A 19,502-nucleotide genomic window follows, 5' to 3' on the forward strand; every position below is an offset into this window, starting at 1 on the left:
CAAGGCAAAGGTGTTTATAAGTGGACTGCTAACGTAATAATACACTTTCTGGGGGTACTTCAGAATCATAGAATCATAGAATGGTTTGGATTGGAAGGGACCTTTAAAGGTCCCTTTAAGGAAATAATGAGGAAAATAGTGATATTCGGTTTTCCCAATATTTTATATTTGGCCAGACCTATAGGAAATGTATAAGGCTTTACTTAGCACTTCTGTCATAACTTATTCTCAGCCAGTCTAAATATTTTGGATTTATTTTTCCTCAGTTTTATCTTTGTTTTCTTTTTTTTTTTTTTTGTTAAAAGATCTGAGTTTTAATCCTGTCCTTTAGGAACTTCGAAAATTAAGGAATCTTAATCTTTTAAATTAAGATTTAGGGCTGACGTTATCCCTTACACTTCAAGAGTTCAGGCTGAGGACAGGTTACAGAAGGAAGATGAGGTTGCATAATTTTTATCGTACGTGTCAGGACATAATGAATTGTGGCTGTGATCTCATTTGAACTCAAAGACACACTTAACAAACTATACTTTCCAAACTGATGCAGTGAGAAAACCTGTTTCTTACAGGCACTTTACAGATTTCATAACCGGACAAAAAACTCAAAACAAAACCCCACAAACCCACAAACGTTTCTCTTTGTGAAGTTAGAAACATAACTTTATATTTTATGGTTTTCACAGCATAAGTGTTTTTAGTTACTGGACATGAGAAGTAAATAAAGTGGGTTTTGGAAATAAATTAGATTTTTATTGATATTTTGATAAAGGAATGTAGCTAGAGAAATGTAAAAAGGAAAAAAAAAATGATCAGATAACTCCTGACAGGAAGTAAATAATTTGCATTGTTTGTCTCTTCAGGGCATTTATTGGCTGATTTTTAGTTATGACACATGTAAGGAATATAATGTTTGGAAACAACATAACTTAAAAATATACCATATGGTTTAATATTATTATGTTTTATAGATGTGGAAAAAATAAACAGAATGATCTTTGGCTGTGCATTGAAAAGTCTTGAAATCGACATCTTTTAATTTTCAGTTCTAAAATAACAATTTTTTGAACTTGCTAACAGAGACCATGATCAGACTCAGACTGTGGAATTATGATAATCTGCATATGTTGTCATGGTCTGTTTGGATCTCTCAAATTTACAGGACAATGTACTCTGTAAATTAAACTTTATTTTATGAGCTCATTAAAAAAACCAAAAAACCAAACAAACAACCCCCCCTCCCAAAAAAAAAAAAAAAAAAAACCCAAAAAAATCTCCTCCCCCAAAAAAACCCACCAAAACGTACAAAGACATCAAACAATGGCTGTGCAAACATCATCTTTGTACAGTCTAGTCCAACACGTGAATTCACTAATTCCTTATTTCATTAATTCATGAACTCTCTAACTCACAATTTCTCTAATTCATAACTCGCCTATGAGCAAAATAGTTACCGAGTGGATGATGAGAGTCCTCATTCTTCCTCCACCCCTCCATGGTGGGGGTGTCCCCTGGGGGTGTCACACTGGCAAGCACGAAAGCCTCAGCAGTCTGACTGCTGTTGGATCTGCTTCAGAAACTTTCGGGGTAAGCTGACGTACTTACGCGTTTCAGCTCGGAAGTTTGGTCTATAGCTTTTCCATGAGTTAGTGGATTCTGAAGAAACTGCTAGGCAGTTTTACTTTGCAAGGATGCAGGAGATGATGGCTGCAGTTGATACCAGCCCTTGTCTCTTCCTGTCCACTGTGTCCTACGTACATGTTGCTCTTGCTTTGACTTAATGGTACTGCTCCCAGCATACGTCAGGCTTTAGCATGAGCTGTGTGTTCATTATTGTCATATTTTTACTACTTTTTCCTCTAAGCATTTGCCAGGTCATTCTGGTTACCCTAGCTTCAGTTTCTCCTAATACTGATGATTTATTTGCTAGGGTTTCAGTATCAAATTAATTCAGTTCTTACAACCAATTTCACCCAACAGAGTTTGAATATCTCTTTTAGTTCTATGTCCTATTGGTCTATGACTTTGTAGCCACCAGTCATAAAGATGGTCACTATAATCAGTACAAGTTTTATTTCATGCAGTAGTGTATACAATGGTTAAGTTCAAATGTACATTCATTGTCATTAATTTTGGAGCCATAATCATAGGCTCTTGTCCATCATGCAATTGCATTAAGTGAAGGGTACTTTTATTAAGAAGTTGTCTGGATTGTTTTTTAAGATACACAATCAGGAACAAATGGTATTTTAATTTTGTCCATTTACATTGACTTGCCGAGTGATTATTAAGAATGTTTATGAAAAAATTGCCATGTATTATTTTCTCATTGTGTACAGTTAGTGTAACTATTATGGGCCACCAGTGTATGATTAGTTGCCTGATATGTCTGTAGTACCCATTTCACTCTTGTCACAACCATGTACAGCTTCACATCCAGTGTTACTACATGTAGTTAAATTCAGGTTAACTTTAGATCTTAGGGTTAATGTAACATCATCACTTACTGTCAATACTTGTCCTTGTGGTGTTACAGATGGTATTCCTCCTGTAACTAGTTCTAAAGGTGAGTTATGACTGATTTGCAATACCTGAGTTGTTCCATGGGCAATGTTAAAAGGCAGAATCTGTTAGACATAACTTTTGGGTATATGTTCCGGTTATCAGTGTTGCTGCGGTGATGCGGTAAGGCCACATTTTCTGCAACAGAAGACACTCAGGTCTTGGACATAATCCAAATCTCGATTATTGTTAACTTGCTCCCTTTAGTGTCTACAGCATCCCATACTCCTTTTTCATTGTAAAAGGAGAGTCACCCAGATAACCTCTGAGTTGGATATTTAACTGCAATCTCATTTTATGGACTTCAGGAGGGTTTTACTTCTGTTTTAACAGGAATTTAGGCAGCTGCTAATGAATCCCTATCTATGGTACTTCCCATGGGGGTTTGTCACTTGTTTAGCGAACTTACAAGTTCCCACAGATGGGATCCCCACTTAGAGTATTAATAGATTCACTCTTGTGTAGCTGCTGGTTTAGTAGTCCGTTCCATCAGTCTACTGTCCCATTACTTTGAGATTGATACAGTAGGTAGAAAATCCATTGTACAACATTTGAACCACTCCAAGCTTGTACTACTTTATTCTTAAGATGTTATCCATTTTAAGATTGTATTTATCGGGATAAGGGAAAAGTAGCTGGCTTAAAGCAGCAACAGCTGCGAGACCAGTGGTAGCTTAGGCAGGGTGCACGTTCCCTATACCACTATTTCTACTCCTGTAAGGGTGTCTTTCCACCCTCCAGGTGTTCGTTCTAAGAGATCAATATAATCTACATACCAGGTTTCCCCAGATTAGTTTGCCTTCCCTGGTAAAATGTTGGTGACATGTGCTGTACCATTTTTTGACAAAAATGGCAGAAATCTACAATTTGTTTTGCCAGAGCTTTTGCCACTGGGGATCCTTTCCTCACAGCCTGTTGAAATAAATCATAAGTCCCAGTGTGTCCAAGCCATTACTGTAACCAGATACTCATTTTGCCTCAGAGTTTTGTGCTACATTTATTCTAGCCAAATAATCAGCCACCTGACTCTACGTTGCCTCAGGATTTTTAGGGTTTTGGTGACTAGATACATGTTCTATGGATATGTTCTTAGATTGAGCTATACCACAAATCACTTTCCAGCATGGTGGTTTTCCCCCCCGTACATTTCTACCATTTACTTGTCAATATTTTTTCACCCAATTCTCTAGGCACTGGGTGGAACCCCTAAGGTTAACAGCTTACTAATTAAAATCAGTTTTACAAGAGGAATAGGCATACATAACTTGATCTCCTTTTCTTGAATTGATGGCTCGGTAGTTAGCAGCCCTTTGTAAACAGCCAAGTTTTCAGAGTGTGACAGTCGTCTTCCCATAACGAACCCATCACCCCTGCCCATCTTCTCGAAGCCTTCTTCCTTTGCAGGGGTTTGTTGATTAAAGGGGCAGCTGCAGCAACATCACAGGAAGTTCTGACCTTCTAGTTGCACTTACAAAAGCACGCGTGCAGCTTTAATGATTCATTTTGCCTTATTACATTTATAGATTAGACAAAAGAAAATTAACTGGCTTAATCTGAAGCAGACATTTTCTGTAAAGATATAGGATCCCTTTAAAAAAAAGTTTGGCTGAGGTCTTCATAATTAAGAGTCATGTAACTAAAGATTAAGTCATGCAATTAGTAAAAGGGTGTTGAAATATTATCTTCAAGTTGCTGGAAAACCTGAGTTCAGTGAGCAGGTATTAACGTTGGGGAAGTGTAATAATTCTTTTCTCTCCTGGTGATTTTAACTGTGCTACCACGGGTTAATATATTTCTCTTTGCCCTTATCAATAATAGCTTGTAATAATAAATCAAGAGCTCTTCTTTTTCTTACTGGTGTTTATGATCATTAGGTAAATAAGCAAAGGTTGCAATATAATGAAATATGGTTTAAACCTATATTCCTTGAAGTGTTGGCCAAAAGTCTGCACCTTTTTTTTCCCTCTGAGAACCATCAGATCTCCCTCTCTCTCTTTCTCTCATACTATCCCCACCCCACTCGCATGATACAATGAATGTTGCTTTCCATATTTTGTGCATACTTATTTTAGATCGTTCAGCTAAGAAAAGCTACTCTGAAAGGGATTCTGTGTTAATTTTTATCCCTGAATTGTTAAGAGTGGAACTATCAGGAGGTTTCCCTGGATAGAAAAACCTCACTTTCATTCTATTCCCTAACTTTATCTTATCTTTCCATCCAATTATCTCTTATTAAGTAATTATGCTCACTGAGCTCTATGCTGTGCTAGCTAGTCTGCTGCTGCAAATTCAAGCTAGCAACTTTAAAACTAGCTGCAGACTACTTTTTCCCCTCAGTTTTCAGACTTGTGACATTTCTGATGTTTAGAGGTCTGTTTCTGTAACGTTATTAACACATATCTTTCTTCTCGTAGTTATCTTTAACATACGCCTTAGAAATTATTCTTGTTCCTCTCTGGAACAGATTGGCAATACTCTATAGATGAGAGTTTTCAAGGTGCAATGTAGATATGTGATATTTTACCATGAATTACTTTTCTATGAGGTGGTCATATACCAGAGAAAAGAATTTTTTTTTTTTAAAGTATCACTGTAACTACAGGGATGATTAAAGATTCAGTATCAACTAATTCAGTATTACAACAGTCTTCAGTTAAACTTTTTTAAAATTATGGTTATTTCATCAGTGCAGTATTTTTGAAGAAAAGAAAGATCAGATTGATGCGAAGTGTAAAAAAACCCCATCATAATCATCCCTCTGGAACTGCGAGGTTCTGACTTTTATAATAATCAACACATTTTTGTTAATTATAAATCTTTGCTTCCTTTCAAAACTAATATTTTAGTCTATTTCTTTTAAAATAGATACAAGCACAAGTCTTAATCGTTCACAGTTGAAATAGAATTCCTATTGCCATTTGTATCAGAGTTGCTCTACAACTCTAGCAACAGAGTTGCTCTGTGGCTGCGTAAGAATATTCATCTTGATGCTACCAGTCTTGTGTTTTAACACTCATGGAAAGCTATTAGTCTTCTGATTAAATGTAAATGGTTGTGAAAAATATGTGCAGAAGACTTAAACATTACATTAAAATGTCTAATCTAGACATTCTAGGATTTTTCCACAAAATACTTAAAAAAAAAAAAAGTTTGGAAATACCATTATAATGATTTGTGGCAGTTTAAAGGGGAGTTCATTTGCTTTCATCACCCATGGTCTTAGAGGCTGACTAACCTGACAGTTAGGGTTACCATAGTAGATAAGCATGATACATTGTAGTTGTTTGCCAAGAAAGGAAGTTTGTAGGCAAAAACTCACTTTAGCTGAAAAGACGTTCCTGCCCAAGCCTTTTCTCCATAGGAGGGCAAATCTGCTCTAGTCATCACTGAAATAGAGTTTCCTCTTTCAGTTTCATACAATATTCTCACAAAAGTCACATACCGTGTTTTAAGTATACAATATATAGATTTTTGTTCTGTTTTGTTCACAAACTCTTGGCTGTTGCTCCCTGGATATTACTTATGCAATTCAACTAGCTATATAAATTGAATACTGTTCTGTGATGCTGTCAAAAGGGACAGTCCTACTTTCCTTCCATCTCGTATTTCTACACCATGTTTTGTGGAAACGCTAGGTTTCGTGCAGCCACTACTGAAATATGAGGGCACTACTGAAGCTGAAAAATTACTAGCTGCAAATGTTGCATCTCTCTGATCTGATTATTTCACTACTTTTACTAAGAGGAAAAACTACCTAGTCAAGAACATGTAGATGCATGTGTGAGAAAGGAGGGGCTGTCTTTTCAGCAGCAGTGGATTTGTGCTGATTTACACTGATCGTGAAAGCACAGCACTTCTGCAAAGTGGAAAATCCTACTTTCATTAATGCCAATGGGAAAACACCCTTTTACTCCAGTTAAACTAGGGCTGTATGCAGAAGACTTGTGGATGTTTCACTATAAAATGAAATGGAAATTCAACAAAGTAAAAACAGTAGTGTGATTAGGTTGTTTTTTTTTTCCTTGAGGTTATTAAATTATTAAAATCAGAATAAGTCATGAATCATGCTTCCCACTTATAATGTTAAATTAGAAGGTATTTCTTAAATTAAGAGGCCGCCACTGCACCTTGCTCACTAAACAAAAGGTAAATCTAAAGGACTTCAAAGAAAGATTGCACTTTTTACACTTCTACTGTTTTAAGTAAGTGATAAAACTTCTAATATAAATTGCATAGAAAAAATCCCATGGATGAAATAGAGATCTGAAAAGCCTTCAGTGAATCGTGGGCTCTAGTTACCTTTCATTCTTTTATTTTTGAGAATTTGGCTTCATCATTTCCTCTGTGCTTCAGTGATAATATTTGATTGTCTGCATTGTGTGCAAAGGGGACACAATGAGACAATCTGTCCACAAGTGATGAAAGTTACTAATTATTTGTACATATAGCAGGGTGAAAATGGACTACGTGACGAAAGAAAATTTGCATGTGTTTCTACATAGTGAAACACCAAGATATTTCAAAGCTGTATTTCCAATACAACAGTTATGGATTCACATGTAGATCCTTCAGTGCTGTCCTTCTACTTGAAAAGAAAAAAAATATTTGCACACCTAGCAATAACAATGCATAATTCTCTGGGCAGTGCTTTTCAATAATAGTTTCAAACAGTAAATTGTCCTCATTTTACAGGTAGGGAAATTTAAGTGTGTATTGATGATTTGCTATTTGACTGACTTCTGTCAAAGGGGAGACCAAAGACAAGGTCTGTTTTTCTAGTCATTAACCTACTGTATCTATTTCATCAATGTTTAAGATTATTCATGGTCAGATGTCAGTTAAATGATAGTTCTTACCAATATAAATACAACGTGCCTACATAGGTGTCAGAGTTTTTCTTCAGTAAATTACCCTAGCTGCTGAACAAAAGAATTGCTCCATGGTGCAGTTTTAGCTTTTTTCTCTATTTTTTTTTTCTCCCCCTAAGACTTTATCCTACACACTGACAAGAATGTTCTTCAGTTTAGTCAACCTGTTCTACAAGTCTCTATTTATTTGAATTACATTTTAAGCACTAATAAGAAAAATTAGAGGGATGATTCTACAAAGCCACCAGATCTTGAATGGTTTTACAGGTTTCTATCAATTTACAATTTGATGTTTGGGGTTTTTTTTTCTTTTCAAATTAAGCAATTATATTAAAAAAAAGTCCTGTTTGCTGAAGACCTTACTTCAAGATTAAAGAGCAAATAATTCTTCAATAGTAAGAAATCTCCTTTGACTATCTTCCAGTTAAGAAATGTCCTCTTTTCACCTGAGATAAGTTTAATTTAGGAGTTTGTGGAGAAATCAAAACCTTGGGCAGGCATAATGTGTGTCATTAGGTGACATCTGTGGTACTTTGTTGAAACAAGTGTCTGTGTGTCTGAGCTTTATATTAGCAACGTCAACCCTATTTATCTCTAAGAAATGGTGAACAAAGAAGCTTAATGTGCTTATGCTGTATTCTAAAAGTTGAGAAATCAATTAAAATAGAGATGATGAATGTAGTCCTATTTTCTAGACTGCTCCCTGTTTTATTTATTTAGTTGGATCATTTTGGCTTTATAAATGAATTAATAAATAGGTCTTAGCTGTACACTATGAATCCATTCTGTGGCAAAGTCTTTTTACATCATGTTCATCTTTATATAATAAACAATATGTAGAGATGTATCTTATTTGGAATGGGGTAATAGGGTGGTTTTTCTTTTTTCCCCAAGAATTTCTGGGAGTAGGTCAGGCAACAAGAAAAAGGCTTGACCTTGATCAAGCTTTGGCAGCAGCTGTTCTACATCTGTGTAGTGGTGTTGTGGTGGTTGGTGGTGCCACACCAGACAGTGATAATGAAGGGAGTTAGAGTCCTTTATTGTCCTTTTCCTTCTCTTCTCTCATATCCATACTCAACTACAACAGTTCTCCAGAAACTTCTAACAAATGGCAAATAAATGTCCTGGAAAGCACTGAAAAGTTGAAAACAGCTGGGAAACTGGAACCAAAACTTCCAAACCAAAAATTTCTGTTCAGTTGAAATGAAACATGACTGAATCATAATGCCAAGACTATCTACTCTTTAGTATTTTGTTTACTGCATTAGCCTTTCATAACACCTTGTACAGGTGTTAACACTGATCGCTGTAACATATAAGCATGATTTTTTTACAGATGGATGTTGGAATATAGGAGTAATTTTTTTACTTTAAACAACTTAGTCTTCTACTGGTATAGCAAGATTTTAGTGGTGTTTTGGTTTTTTTTAAGATACTCAAGAGGAAAAAGAAAGAAGGTATAAGTGACTAGTCTCTACAGACTGTCCACATCAACATTTTCTCAGCATTTCAGCATTTCAGTGGGAAAGCAATTTCTGAGACATTGGTTTTCCTCTGGGCTGAATCTGTAGTAGCAGATAAATAATGAAAAGGAATGCAACAAGATTTACTAGCAGACTCATATCTTCATGAGGTAGGCTATACCGTACAGTAGGATAGTGCTACCTTTTCAAGAATAATATGAGAATATAATTCCTGGACAGCTTCTGGAATGTAGACGGCAAAATAAGCCCCCTATAAAAAATGTTTGATTTTTCTTATGAAACAAAGAAAATCCAAATCTGTTGGGTTTTTGGGGTTGGTTTTGTTTGTTTGTTTGTTTGATTGATTTTTTGCTTAGGTAGGCAAATTATAAGGTAAGTTTTGCCTAGTATGAAGTTCCACAGTTTGGGAAAGAAAGCAAGTGAATCTGTGATTGTAGTTCTAGACAAATACTTTCCTCTTATTAGACATTTAAAATATATATTGATTCAATTTAATCTTGTCTTGAAGGAAGACAGCTTTTGCCTGGTTTCTCTAGACTCAAAAATTTTTGAAAGCATATGATTACTGAATGACACTTGCTTTGCTAGCAATTCCTAGTCAAGTAATGTCTTGTACTCAAAAAGTATTACATAAAATATAATTTAATAACTATTTCTTGTTGATGAAGCACATTTCTAAAACATCAACAGTATTATTAAGATTATCTCATTATTATAGCAGTAAAATAATCTGTTTGGGGTTATTCATATAATTTAATTGAGGGAAACTAATTTATTGTCTTTCTTTGTCTTTTTTTTTAGGAGTGAAATTAGATTATGAATAAAAACATGAATTTAGGGTCCATTCAAAAGCTAATGGAAGAGACACAGGTTTTTGGGACCCCACCAAGACAACCTTATAAATTAGCTGGAAGTTGCCAACAAGGTGGCCATCAGTGTAATTCAAATCTGCCATCTCAAAGTTTCTACCTATATTCATCTCATCATCCACACATGCACACAAATTACAGAAGTGATTGGGAAATTTTTGAAGCAGTAAGAATTCAGGAACTGGAAGAAGTCAAAGCCAGAGCTGCCCAAATGGAGAAGACCATGCGCTGGTGGTCAGATTGCACCGCTAACTGGAGGGAGAAATGGAGCAAAGTTAGAGCAGAAAGAAATAAAGCCCTTGAGGAAGCAAGACAATTGAGAATCAAATTAGACAGTGTTGTAAAAGAACTGAGCATGCTTAAAAAAATAAATCAAGATTTAGCAAGTGAGAAAGAAAAATTAGAAAATGTAACTGCTTGGAAAACAGAATTCAGTTGCTTAGAAATATCTTATATTAAAAAAGACCTCAACCAGTTAACATTTCTGGAACAAAAACCTGTGAAAGAACTGAGCAAAACCAACAAGATTCCTGGGGCAGAAGACACAAAGAAGGTAAAGAATGGGGGAATTTTTTTTAGTTCATGAAGAAGTTGGAGATTATGGATGTATATCTAAAAATGGGATTTTTCAAGGATTTTGATCAAAATATTACCTGATCCATTCAATAGTAAACCCACTTTTTTCACCTATCTAATATTCCTAATATAGAGAAATATGGAGAACAGTTCATACTCTTCAACTATGGCTAAACATTTAAGTAACAGAGGCAGACTGTTACAGCCAAAAACTTAGAGTATTGTTCTGACTCTCCCTCATGTTTTAAGGTAACAGATTACCTCTGTTATCTGAATTCTCCATGTTTTGTGTACTTTTTTTACCTCCAAAAAAGAAATATAGGTTCCTGCCTTCTAAAACAGAATCATTTAATTCTTCCTTAATGCAACTTCTGAAATGAGGGAAGAGGTGAGGCAAATTCTTCTGCAAAGTGGCAAGATTTTTATTTGGCAAGGAGAGCAATTACGTTGTTACGCAGAATTAAACAATCAAGTACGGGCATGGTTTAATACAGCTCTTAGTTCTATACAAAAGAACCAATTATATTCATCAAAATGGAACTATTTGCTCATGTTTTACCAGTTTTAATTCTGTGCCTTGGCATGTATTATATAGTCTTCTCAGACAGCACCGTGTAAAAACTATACTTGTTACTTGTCTGATAGATAGCAGTCATTGTAGATGTAGGAAATTTTTTACTTCAGTTCAATGAAAATTACCAGGATCTTAGGCCTGAATGTATTACATTCAGAATTTTCACTCACTCTGTAATGCACGTAAATTAAATTATATTCCTGTGAATTCTGAAAAAAAACCACCATAGTGTTAGTAGCGAGAATAAATTTGGCAAAAAAATGCATGCTTTTCATATTTTTGAGCAGACAAATGGGCCATAGGAAGGAAATGACACAAAATATATTTTAACTGTTTCTCTTTCTCCTTAGTATAAAATACTGAACTACTTTAAAACTGAAACTTTATACATGAATGGAAAACAGTCCTATCTTTTCAGCAGTTTCTAGTATTTTCTGATATATATTTCAGACATTCTTCTAAAAACTCAGAAGAACAGAGTGGTATGAAATAATACTGTTGGTAATCTGCTAAAATGAGATTAGCTTTTAAACACAATTCATCAGAGGTGATAAAACTTAAATACATTTCTAAAGGAAGCTATTGTTTATAAGAGATGTTCAGTATTCCTAATAAAGATGTATTCTATTTTTTAATGATTTTTTCTAATTGTCTTTAGTTTTGCTTATGTTTTGTATGCAAAACATGTATCTTCAAAATAGATATCATAGTGCTTTTAGTTTCTGAATGGGATTCAAATTGGTATGTTTTGCAGGTAACTTTGGTCCTTATTCAAAAATTTTATAAGTCCATCACCTGCTTCAACATGATTTACATTAGAAATTTAAGAGTTCTTAATGTAGAGTTTCTCAATATATTATTTGTAAGCATAAATTGCATTCCTGGTTTTGTTAGTTGCAGGATTCTGTCTTCACCATAGTTATAGCCAGCTAATGATAACTGGAATCTATTTCTTTAGTAAAGATACATTAGAAATATTTTAGATATGAAGCTTGTCATAAGGTGTGAGACGTCACAAAATGACAGTGATCCAACTACAATGACTTTTGCACATTCTATCCATATGCAGTGCAACTGTATAAGATGTTATTCCCTTTTTTCTCCTACATGATTTAAATGTCTAGAAGAGCCTTGGTGGGCCCTGCAGAAGTTATGTTAGACTTTTCCCTTCATTTATGTTTTTCTCGGATGTCTTATTTTTGTCTTCTCAGGATGTAGAGGTAATCAAAGACCAAAGCAATCACAATAAAAAAATCACTCCAAAGCCTCCTGATTCCTTTCCCAATGGAGTTCCCAGCATCTATTTGGAGGAACCTAAAAAAAGTTTGGACAGTACGGCTAAGACAACAGAGAATGATTTAATACATGTTTCAGTCTTGCATTTGGATTTGGCTGAGATGCAGAAAATCTTACAGAAGGAAAGAGAGTAAGTGCAAAATGCATCCTACTTGTGGAAATCTCTATTAAAAATAAAGGGGTTTAAGACACTTTCTAAAATAGATATGGTGATATTTTCATTTATAGCTCATATGTTCTCATTTCTAAGTTTTATTAATTGATGTTTACAAGGCTTTGATAAGAATTTAGAGAAAAAATTCAGCATAGTGAGTTTATTGTTTTCCTTGGCTTGTCTGTCATTTAAGTAAGAAGTGCTCCATGCAGAAGTGTTAAGAATGTACAGTTAATTGAAAAATTATATTTACTAGCTATTTGGTACCAATGCAGTGGTATCTAATGTATGTTATGCTGTTATTGGAGTGCTTTGTGCATAATAACAAATTTTCATATACTCTATCAGGAGACTTTGAAAGAGTCCAACTGCAGAATGACTAAGGATGTTTTTTAATTAAAAGTACATGAATAGAGCTGCAAAATGCTGTTGATCTTAACCTCTTCACTTGTAGTAAGGTCTATGTCAAAAGAAGATAACAGAGAGAGAATAACACACGTATTGTACACTCGTATCATATCAAATTTACCTTACATAAATACTAAATGTGCATTTTGGTGGCCTAAAAGAAGTCATATGTTGATTACACACTATATGCTAGCATGTGAGTCTTTGTGTTGGTAGGAATTCCTTGATGTTTTGTATAGATGATCAGTATTGAGCAAGACTGAATCACATCAAAAAGGCTTTCCAAGGAAACACGCAGTACGTGATGTATGATGGATGTTGTAGGAGACTTCAGGCATTATGTGACTGTAACTTCAAAAATAGATGAATTTAATTAGAAAATTAAAAGGAAGAAAATGCCCCCTCTGTTGCAAATACATTCAACAGTTCCAGTTCAGAGAGTCTGTAATGGTAAACTATGATGAAGAATTTCTTTCCTGTCAGTTTTTTTCACAATTGTCCTGTAGATAGTACAACTCCGAATTAAAAAAAAAAAAAAAAGAAGAGAAGAAAAAAATCCTTTACATTCCTAACTAATATTTACTGTGTTCTGTTATATGAATTAGGTAGTTGTAGAAAACATACAATAATTATTTATTTGAATCATATTGCAGCAGATGACCAGAAGTATGTTTTATCTCATTAAAAAGGATTTAGTGTTTTGTGGAAGCAAAAATTCCAGAATGCCTAATTTTTCCAGTTTGTCATGGTGAGTTGAGACTGATGCCTCACACATCCATTCTTCTCTGGTTAGAATATTTGGGGTCCTAGGTACTTCATTTTTCAACAGCAATCACAGTATATATACATGTATATATAAAACTTTCCTTTTAGAAAGGTGATAATTTTTCAACTCTTATTTTTTAATCACTCCTTAGACAATATTTTAATAAACCCTGGTTCTACCTCCTGGTTTTGGTTTGTTTGTTCATGTGTTTCTCCAGCCAATTTGTAACTGCACTTCAGAAAGACAGATTTTGCCATTTATCCCTAGGTGTATACTGACTATGGTATACGCTAATAAATTTACTGGCACATGGTAAGAACTGGGGCATGTCTACGCTGTGCAACATATGACAGTGCCAACCTCAGGCAGCAAACGCTCACAGAGCAGTGATTTCCACATAACAGCGGGCATTGGCGTAACAACTCTCTCTCTAGGTCACTTCGGGCAACATTTCCTGAGTGCAAAGAGGTTGCAGAATATATGCAACTTATGCAAGTATGAAGCAATTATTTTTGGCAATGCACGCAATAAATAGCTAAGAATAATGTTACTAGGACAAGCATTAACATAGTCACCAGTCTCTTGAGACACGCTAGAAGTCTTTGTTGGACAGGCTATCACCTGCCAGCTCAGAAAGGGTTGGTCTGCACTGCTTGCTGGAATGGGCTTATTTTGCTGAGTTTCAATCTTCAGATTCCCAGTTTTTACTCTTAGGGTTTTATACTTGTTCATGTCAGTATTTTTGCTCCTGGATTCTGGAGCTGCTAATAATGACTATCTCAACAATCTCCCCCCTGTTTGCATTTTTACTTTTCTTATCCTGCATGGCTCTAGCTTAAGTACTTTCCCACAGCTTCTTTCTCACAACTTAGCGATTTTCTCAGTAAACTTGAGCCAAGGACACACAGCTGTGCTGCATCAAAAGCAAGCTTGGATCACAGACAGCTTGAACCCCAAGGCCAAAGGTTACCTTGGCAGTCAGTACGATCTTACTCATACAGCACAGGACTTCTCAGCAGAGTTTTCTGGTTTACATGCAGTACTCCCAAACTGTGGCCACATTCTTTCCAGAGTCAAGTTAGCTCATGCAGATCCAATGTTTGAACTTGCCCTTAGTTACCTAATTAATCTCTCCATAAGATGTTTTGCTTCTTCACCCTGAGAGAACCTATGCTTCTTGCATTCTGTTTAGAGCTGTCTTCAGTAATGCCAATATACCCATAAGCCACAGATCAGGCTTTGCAAAATATAAAAAGAAAGGAGCTCTAAAAAAAAAAAAAAAAAAAAAAAAAGAGAGAGAGATCAAAGTTTGTTTTGACTTTCAAAGAACTTCAGGGTTGGGTTTACAATGTAAAATCACACCAGAATCCTCTACTGGCACTATGTCTCATATCAAATACACATTTGAGGTCCCATTGACATGAAGGGGAATTAAAGACCTTATGAGTTGTTCAGCATTTGCCCAAAATAGCTACCTTTAGTCATCTTTTGGATCAGTGTTCTCATCTAAATGTCTTCTAGTTTCAAGATCTTAATTTGTTCTATAATGAACTTAAAAGTGTTTCTTTGGTCTAAAACCAAAAGCCCACCAACTACACTGATAGCTGATAATATCGAAGAGGAATTGCTTAGGGCTGGATGGTAGACTGAGGCAATGGACACAGGAGTCTCTGTCTGAGCATCAAGAAACACTTTTTTTCTGTGAGGGTGACTGAAGACCGACACAAGTTGCCCTGACAGCATGCTGAGTCTGCATCCTTAGAGACATTCAAAAGCCGCCTGGACATGCTCCTGGGCAACCAGCTCTAGGTGACCCCGCTTGAGCAGGGGGGTTGCACCAGATGGCCTCCAGAAGCCCCTTCCAACCTCAACCATTCTGTGTAATTCTGTGATTTAATTAAATAGTAAGGAGTTAAAATAGGTGTTTACAAGATCCATTAAAAATGCTCTGATCTTTATCTTTTGTTTAAGTAGTAGTAAGCTGCTTCACCAATCTCTGCTATATTCTTTCTTCCACTCTCTGTTTTCTTTATTTAAATAGTAAACTTCATGTAGTCAGGATCACCTATTTCATTTAGTAGCATCAGAGGGACCTGATCTCACTTAAGTGGTACTGTAACACAAAATAAAAGTTGTATCTTCTAAGTGAGCACCACATACTGAACATTCCTCTTTTCAGATTAGACCTTTTCTAAGGACTTTCAATGCATTCAGTACAGTCAATACACTATTGTTCAAAGTATTAAACTGTCATCTTTCATGCTTTCACTTTCTACTGTATTAAATGTCCCTCTTAACAATTCTTTTAGTTCCCCAATGAAGTCATGATACCGTTCCGCTGAGATATCCCATTACTTTAGAAGAAACACAACTCAGTTGAAATGCATGTCTTTCTATATGACAGAAGTCATCTTGCTCCACTTTCCTTTGTGAATGATGGTGTTTATTTTATTACTATAATGTTACGGGAGCCATAGGTGTTTACTAAGATAAACTGTGCTATATCTGTGCAGAAAAATGAGATCCCTGGTTCAAGAGCATTAGGGTTAGTTGTAAAAGAAGAGAGAATAAGAATATACTTTACTCAAGTGGATTGCTTCATTAATGTAACTAACATTGCTTCCAGGACCTGAGCCAGACCAGTCAGTGGTAACTCTTGGTATGTCTGCGCAAGCCTGCAGTATGCTGCATAGACATGGCCCAGACAAATCTCATCAATACCCTTTGCTTTAATTCCTTAAAGTTAACAGTGCTGTTGTGGAAGATGAATTTTAAACCAAATATTCTCAGAATGTGGTTATAGTCAGTTTGGCAATAATATCTGTAGTAAAAAGTTTGACAAATTCCATTAGCCTCAGAATAGAAAATAACAATTGAAGATTGCCAATACTAAAATTTTCTTTTTAACTTTTTCAATATTTTTCTCTTTTCTGGTATAGTAGCCCTTCATCCCTCCATTTTCACAGAATTTCTATAATGTAAAATTTTCATCTCCCACTGTAATAGTACTTATGCGGTTTTACTGTTTTTCAGATTTTAGATTTCTTCAGCATTCTGACTTTATAGGCTTTATTCCTATATTTATGTTTATAGCCAATGGAATATTCCAGAATTTTAAACTGTGATTTGATTACATAGAAATGTTAGAAATATAATTGGAAAGCTTTTATTTGTAATTAAGAATTTTTTTCTTTCACTTTTAATTATATTCCAAATTCTATTTTGTTGCAAAATTGCAAAATTATGCATATGCATTACACAAATACAAAATGAAATTATGAAGGAATTTTATAAAAAATTATGAGAAGTTCGTTTTTGTCTTTTGAACTTGGCTAATAGTGTTTCCTGTGAACACAGAAATGAGTTTTTAATTGGTCTCAAAGACAAGAACATCACTAGTGCCTCTGCTGCTTCATAGTTCTTTCATTATTTGCTGAATGACTGAAAATATTTTAATTGGTTAGAAGAGGGGTAAAAGTAAATATCAAAGTTCATTCAAAGTTTCAGTAATACAGTACCTTTCTCCAAGGAATCATCATTCGTTCTTTCTGAATTGTGTATCCTAAATATTTTTTCCTGAATATAGTAATGGACTTTATGCTCAAATAACATCCCAGAGGCAAATGCTTAATGAGGGTGTAGTACCTCTAAGCTAAATAATCCATTTTCCTAAAATTCTTCTAGCATTTTCTTTCAAGAGCAATTATTTTTTTGAAACATGAAATATACATATTTTAATTTTTTCTTTTTACATCAAAGTAGATTCAGTTTATCCCAAAAATTTATTTTACTTAAAATTTTAATTCTATACTACTCTTTAGCTATTATTTTTGGTAAATCTCTTGGAATAATTATATGATGATAATATAGGTTTTTAATAAAAACCAGATACACTGTTGACAAAGGCAGCAAAATATAACTGAAGCTATGAAAAGGAAATTCAAAGTAATTTGTCTGTTGTCAACCTCAAAAAGATGTAATGTTGACTTTTAAAATACTTTTTCAGAATGAATGTATTTCTGGAAAAAGAAATGGAAAAGATAGAAAATGAATTATTTCTTTGGAAATGGAAGTATGAAGAACTGAGACAAACGAAGCTGGAAAGCCTGAAACAGGTATGTTAGCAGTACATGATTATCACATGGAGTAAGAAACAAAATTGAGACTTCTGATTTCTTGTGTTGTAACTAAGAGCAAAATCATATCTAGGGTTACTGAAAGTGATAAATCAACCATTTATCAACTATTTATCTCTGTAGCCTGGGGACCTGCCAAGGGTGTGTGGAGAAGCCCAGCTCCAGCACAGCCACCATGCACTGCCATGGCAGTACCGGTGCTGGGGAGCTGCGAGGGTGGCACTGGGGTGGCTCTGTAGTCTTGCAGGAAGGGACCGGCCGGAGGAGGCAACTGCTGGTGCCCTGTCCCCAAGTGTGGTGAGGGTGGTGGCCCTGATGTACAGTGACCTATGGTCAGGGTCCAGCTGGGCTTGTGTTTGGGATGAAGGGGCCCATGTGGGGCAAGGGGTTGTGTGGGGAAGCCCTGCCGCCATGAGGACGTTGCCTCCGGGCTACCAAGTGGGCATGGTGGGGGTTGCAGCCTGGCAAGGAGGCGGGCAGTGTCCTCAGAAGTGGTGAGGGCATCCTGAAATCTAGGCTGTGGCCAAGAGAGGTGAATCCTGCTTAGGGAGAGCTGAGTGCCCATTCAGGTGGCACTGGGGGAGAGCTGTGTAACTGCCAGGTCCAGCGCACAGGTCCCAGGCTGTGTCTGTGGGGAGCGGTGGCTTGTCCAGCAGTTTGTATGTGGGAGGGGGTTGAAAACGTGCTGATGGCAGCATGAGACACACCAGCAACAGTAGTGGCACATCCTGGGGCGTGGTGGCCAGCACGAACTGGGGCTGCTGCTGCTGGCATAGTAGAGACTTCAGCTCAGAGATGCTGAGGGAGGATGCAGGTCCCCAGGCTTGGGCTGCAGGCAGTGCCTGATACCTTCCCTTGTGGCTGGGACAGGGGAAAGGGGTGTCCATGCCTACAAGAGGTGTATGCTGGTTGAGGAAAAGGTTTGAGCTGCAGGAGGAAGTGAGCAGGATGGGCAGGCTCAGGGATAGCAAAGAGGAGACTAACAGGATCTTCACAGGGTCCTCAGAGGTAAGAGAGTCTGGGCCACACAGAGACTGCAATCAGTTGCGAGGTAAATAGAGTCCCATAGTAGGAAGGCTGAAAACTTATGATCTCCAGCAACAGGAGGATGGCTCTTTTTCCACATGCAGATCTGCAGTTGCAGAATAGGTTCAAAAGCCTGGTAGCAGAGTAGGAGAAGAAAGCTGTGACTGGGGAGGAATCAGAGACAGCTTTAACCTGAACCATGCATTAACATCAGGAGGAAGCAGTGAGTGGCAGTAGTAGGAGACTCCCTCTTGTGGGGAGAGAAACCCCTGTGTCCCCCACTTGCCTTTTTGAGGGTTATGTGGCCTGCTGTGGGCTTGGATCCAGAACATTTCAGAGAGATTGCCAAGGTCTGTCCAGTCCTTAGGCTACTACTGTTCCCTGCTGCTCATCCACGTAGGAACCAGTGGGGGCATATTGGGAATGACCACACAGTTTTGGGGTTGAGGTCATGTGGGCCCAGGTGTTGTCTCCTTGATCCAACAATCCGGCGAACCTAATGAGGAGAGCTTTGAACTAGAAATGGTGGGGGTGGGAGATTACTGTCGCGAATGAGTGGTTTGGAGGCCGCTTAAAGAATCACTGTCAAAGGTATTAGCAGAAAGTGATTTTAATAGAGATTTATAAAAACGCGACTTAACAGAGTTCGATGGCAAGGTTCACTTTGTAACTTACTACGTGGATGAAGTATACAAAGTAAAATCGTGTTATAATTGAGCTAGAATGATTTGTACAGAGACCAAGGATGAAAAGGGTAAGGAAGACCCTGCCGTTGAGTCACGAGGT

The 19,502-nt window shown here is 36.5% G+C and overlaps 1 protein-coding gene across 2 annotated transcripts in view; it reads left to right on the top strand.

The window, feature by feature from the left end:
- The window catches only part of CCDC102B (coiled-coil domain containing 102B), an 87,339-nt gene that overhangs the window by 17,772 nt on the left and 50,065 nt on the right, over window positions 1-19,502 (top strand). For both annotated transcript variants that reach the window (XM_075142167.1, XM_075142168.1), the window contains exons 2-4: window positions 9,713-10,333; window positions 12,142-12,356; window positions 17,561-17,669. In XM_075142167.1, coding sequence (XP_074998268.1) covers window positions 9,728-10,333; window positions 12,142-12,356; window positions 17,561-17,669 — 930 coding nt within the window. In that variant the 5' untranslated portion in view covers window positions 9,713-9,727. The remainder of the gene's footprint in view (window positions 1-9,712; window positions 10,334-12,141; window positions 12,357-17,560; window positions 17,670-19,502) is intronic.

Source organism: Calonectris borealis, chromosome 2 (genome assembly GCF_964195595.1).
Source record: "Calonectris borealis chromosome 2, bCalBor7.hap1.2, whole genome shotgun sequence".
In the NCBI taxonomy this organism is placed as follows: Eukaryota; Metazoa; Chordata; class Aves; order Procellariiformes; family Procellariidae; genus Calonectris; species Calonectris borealis.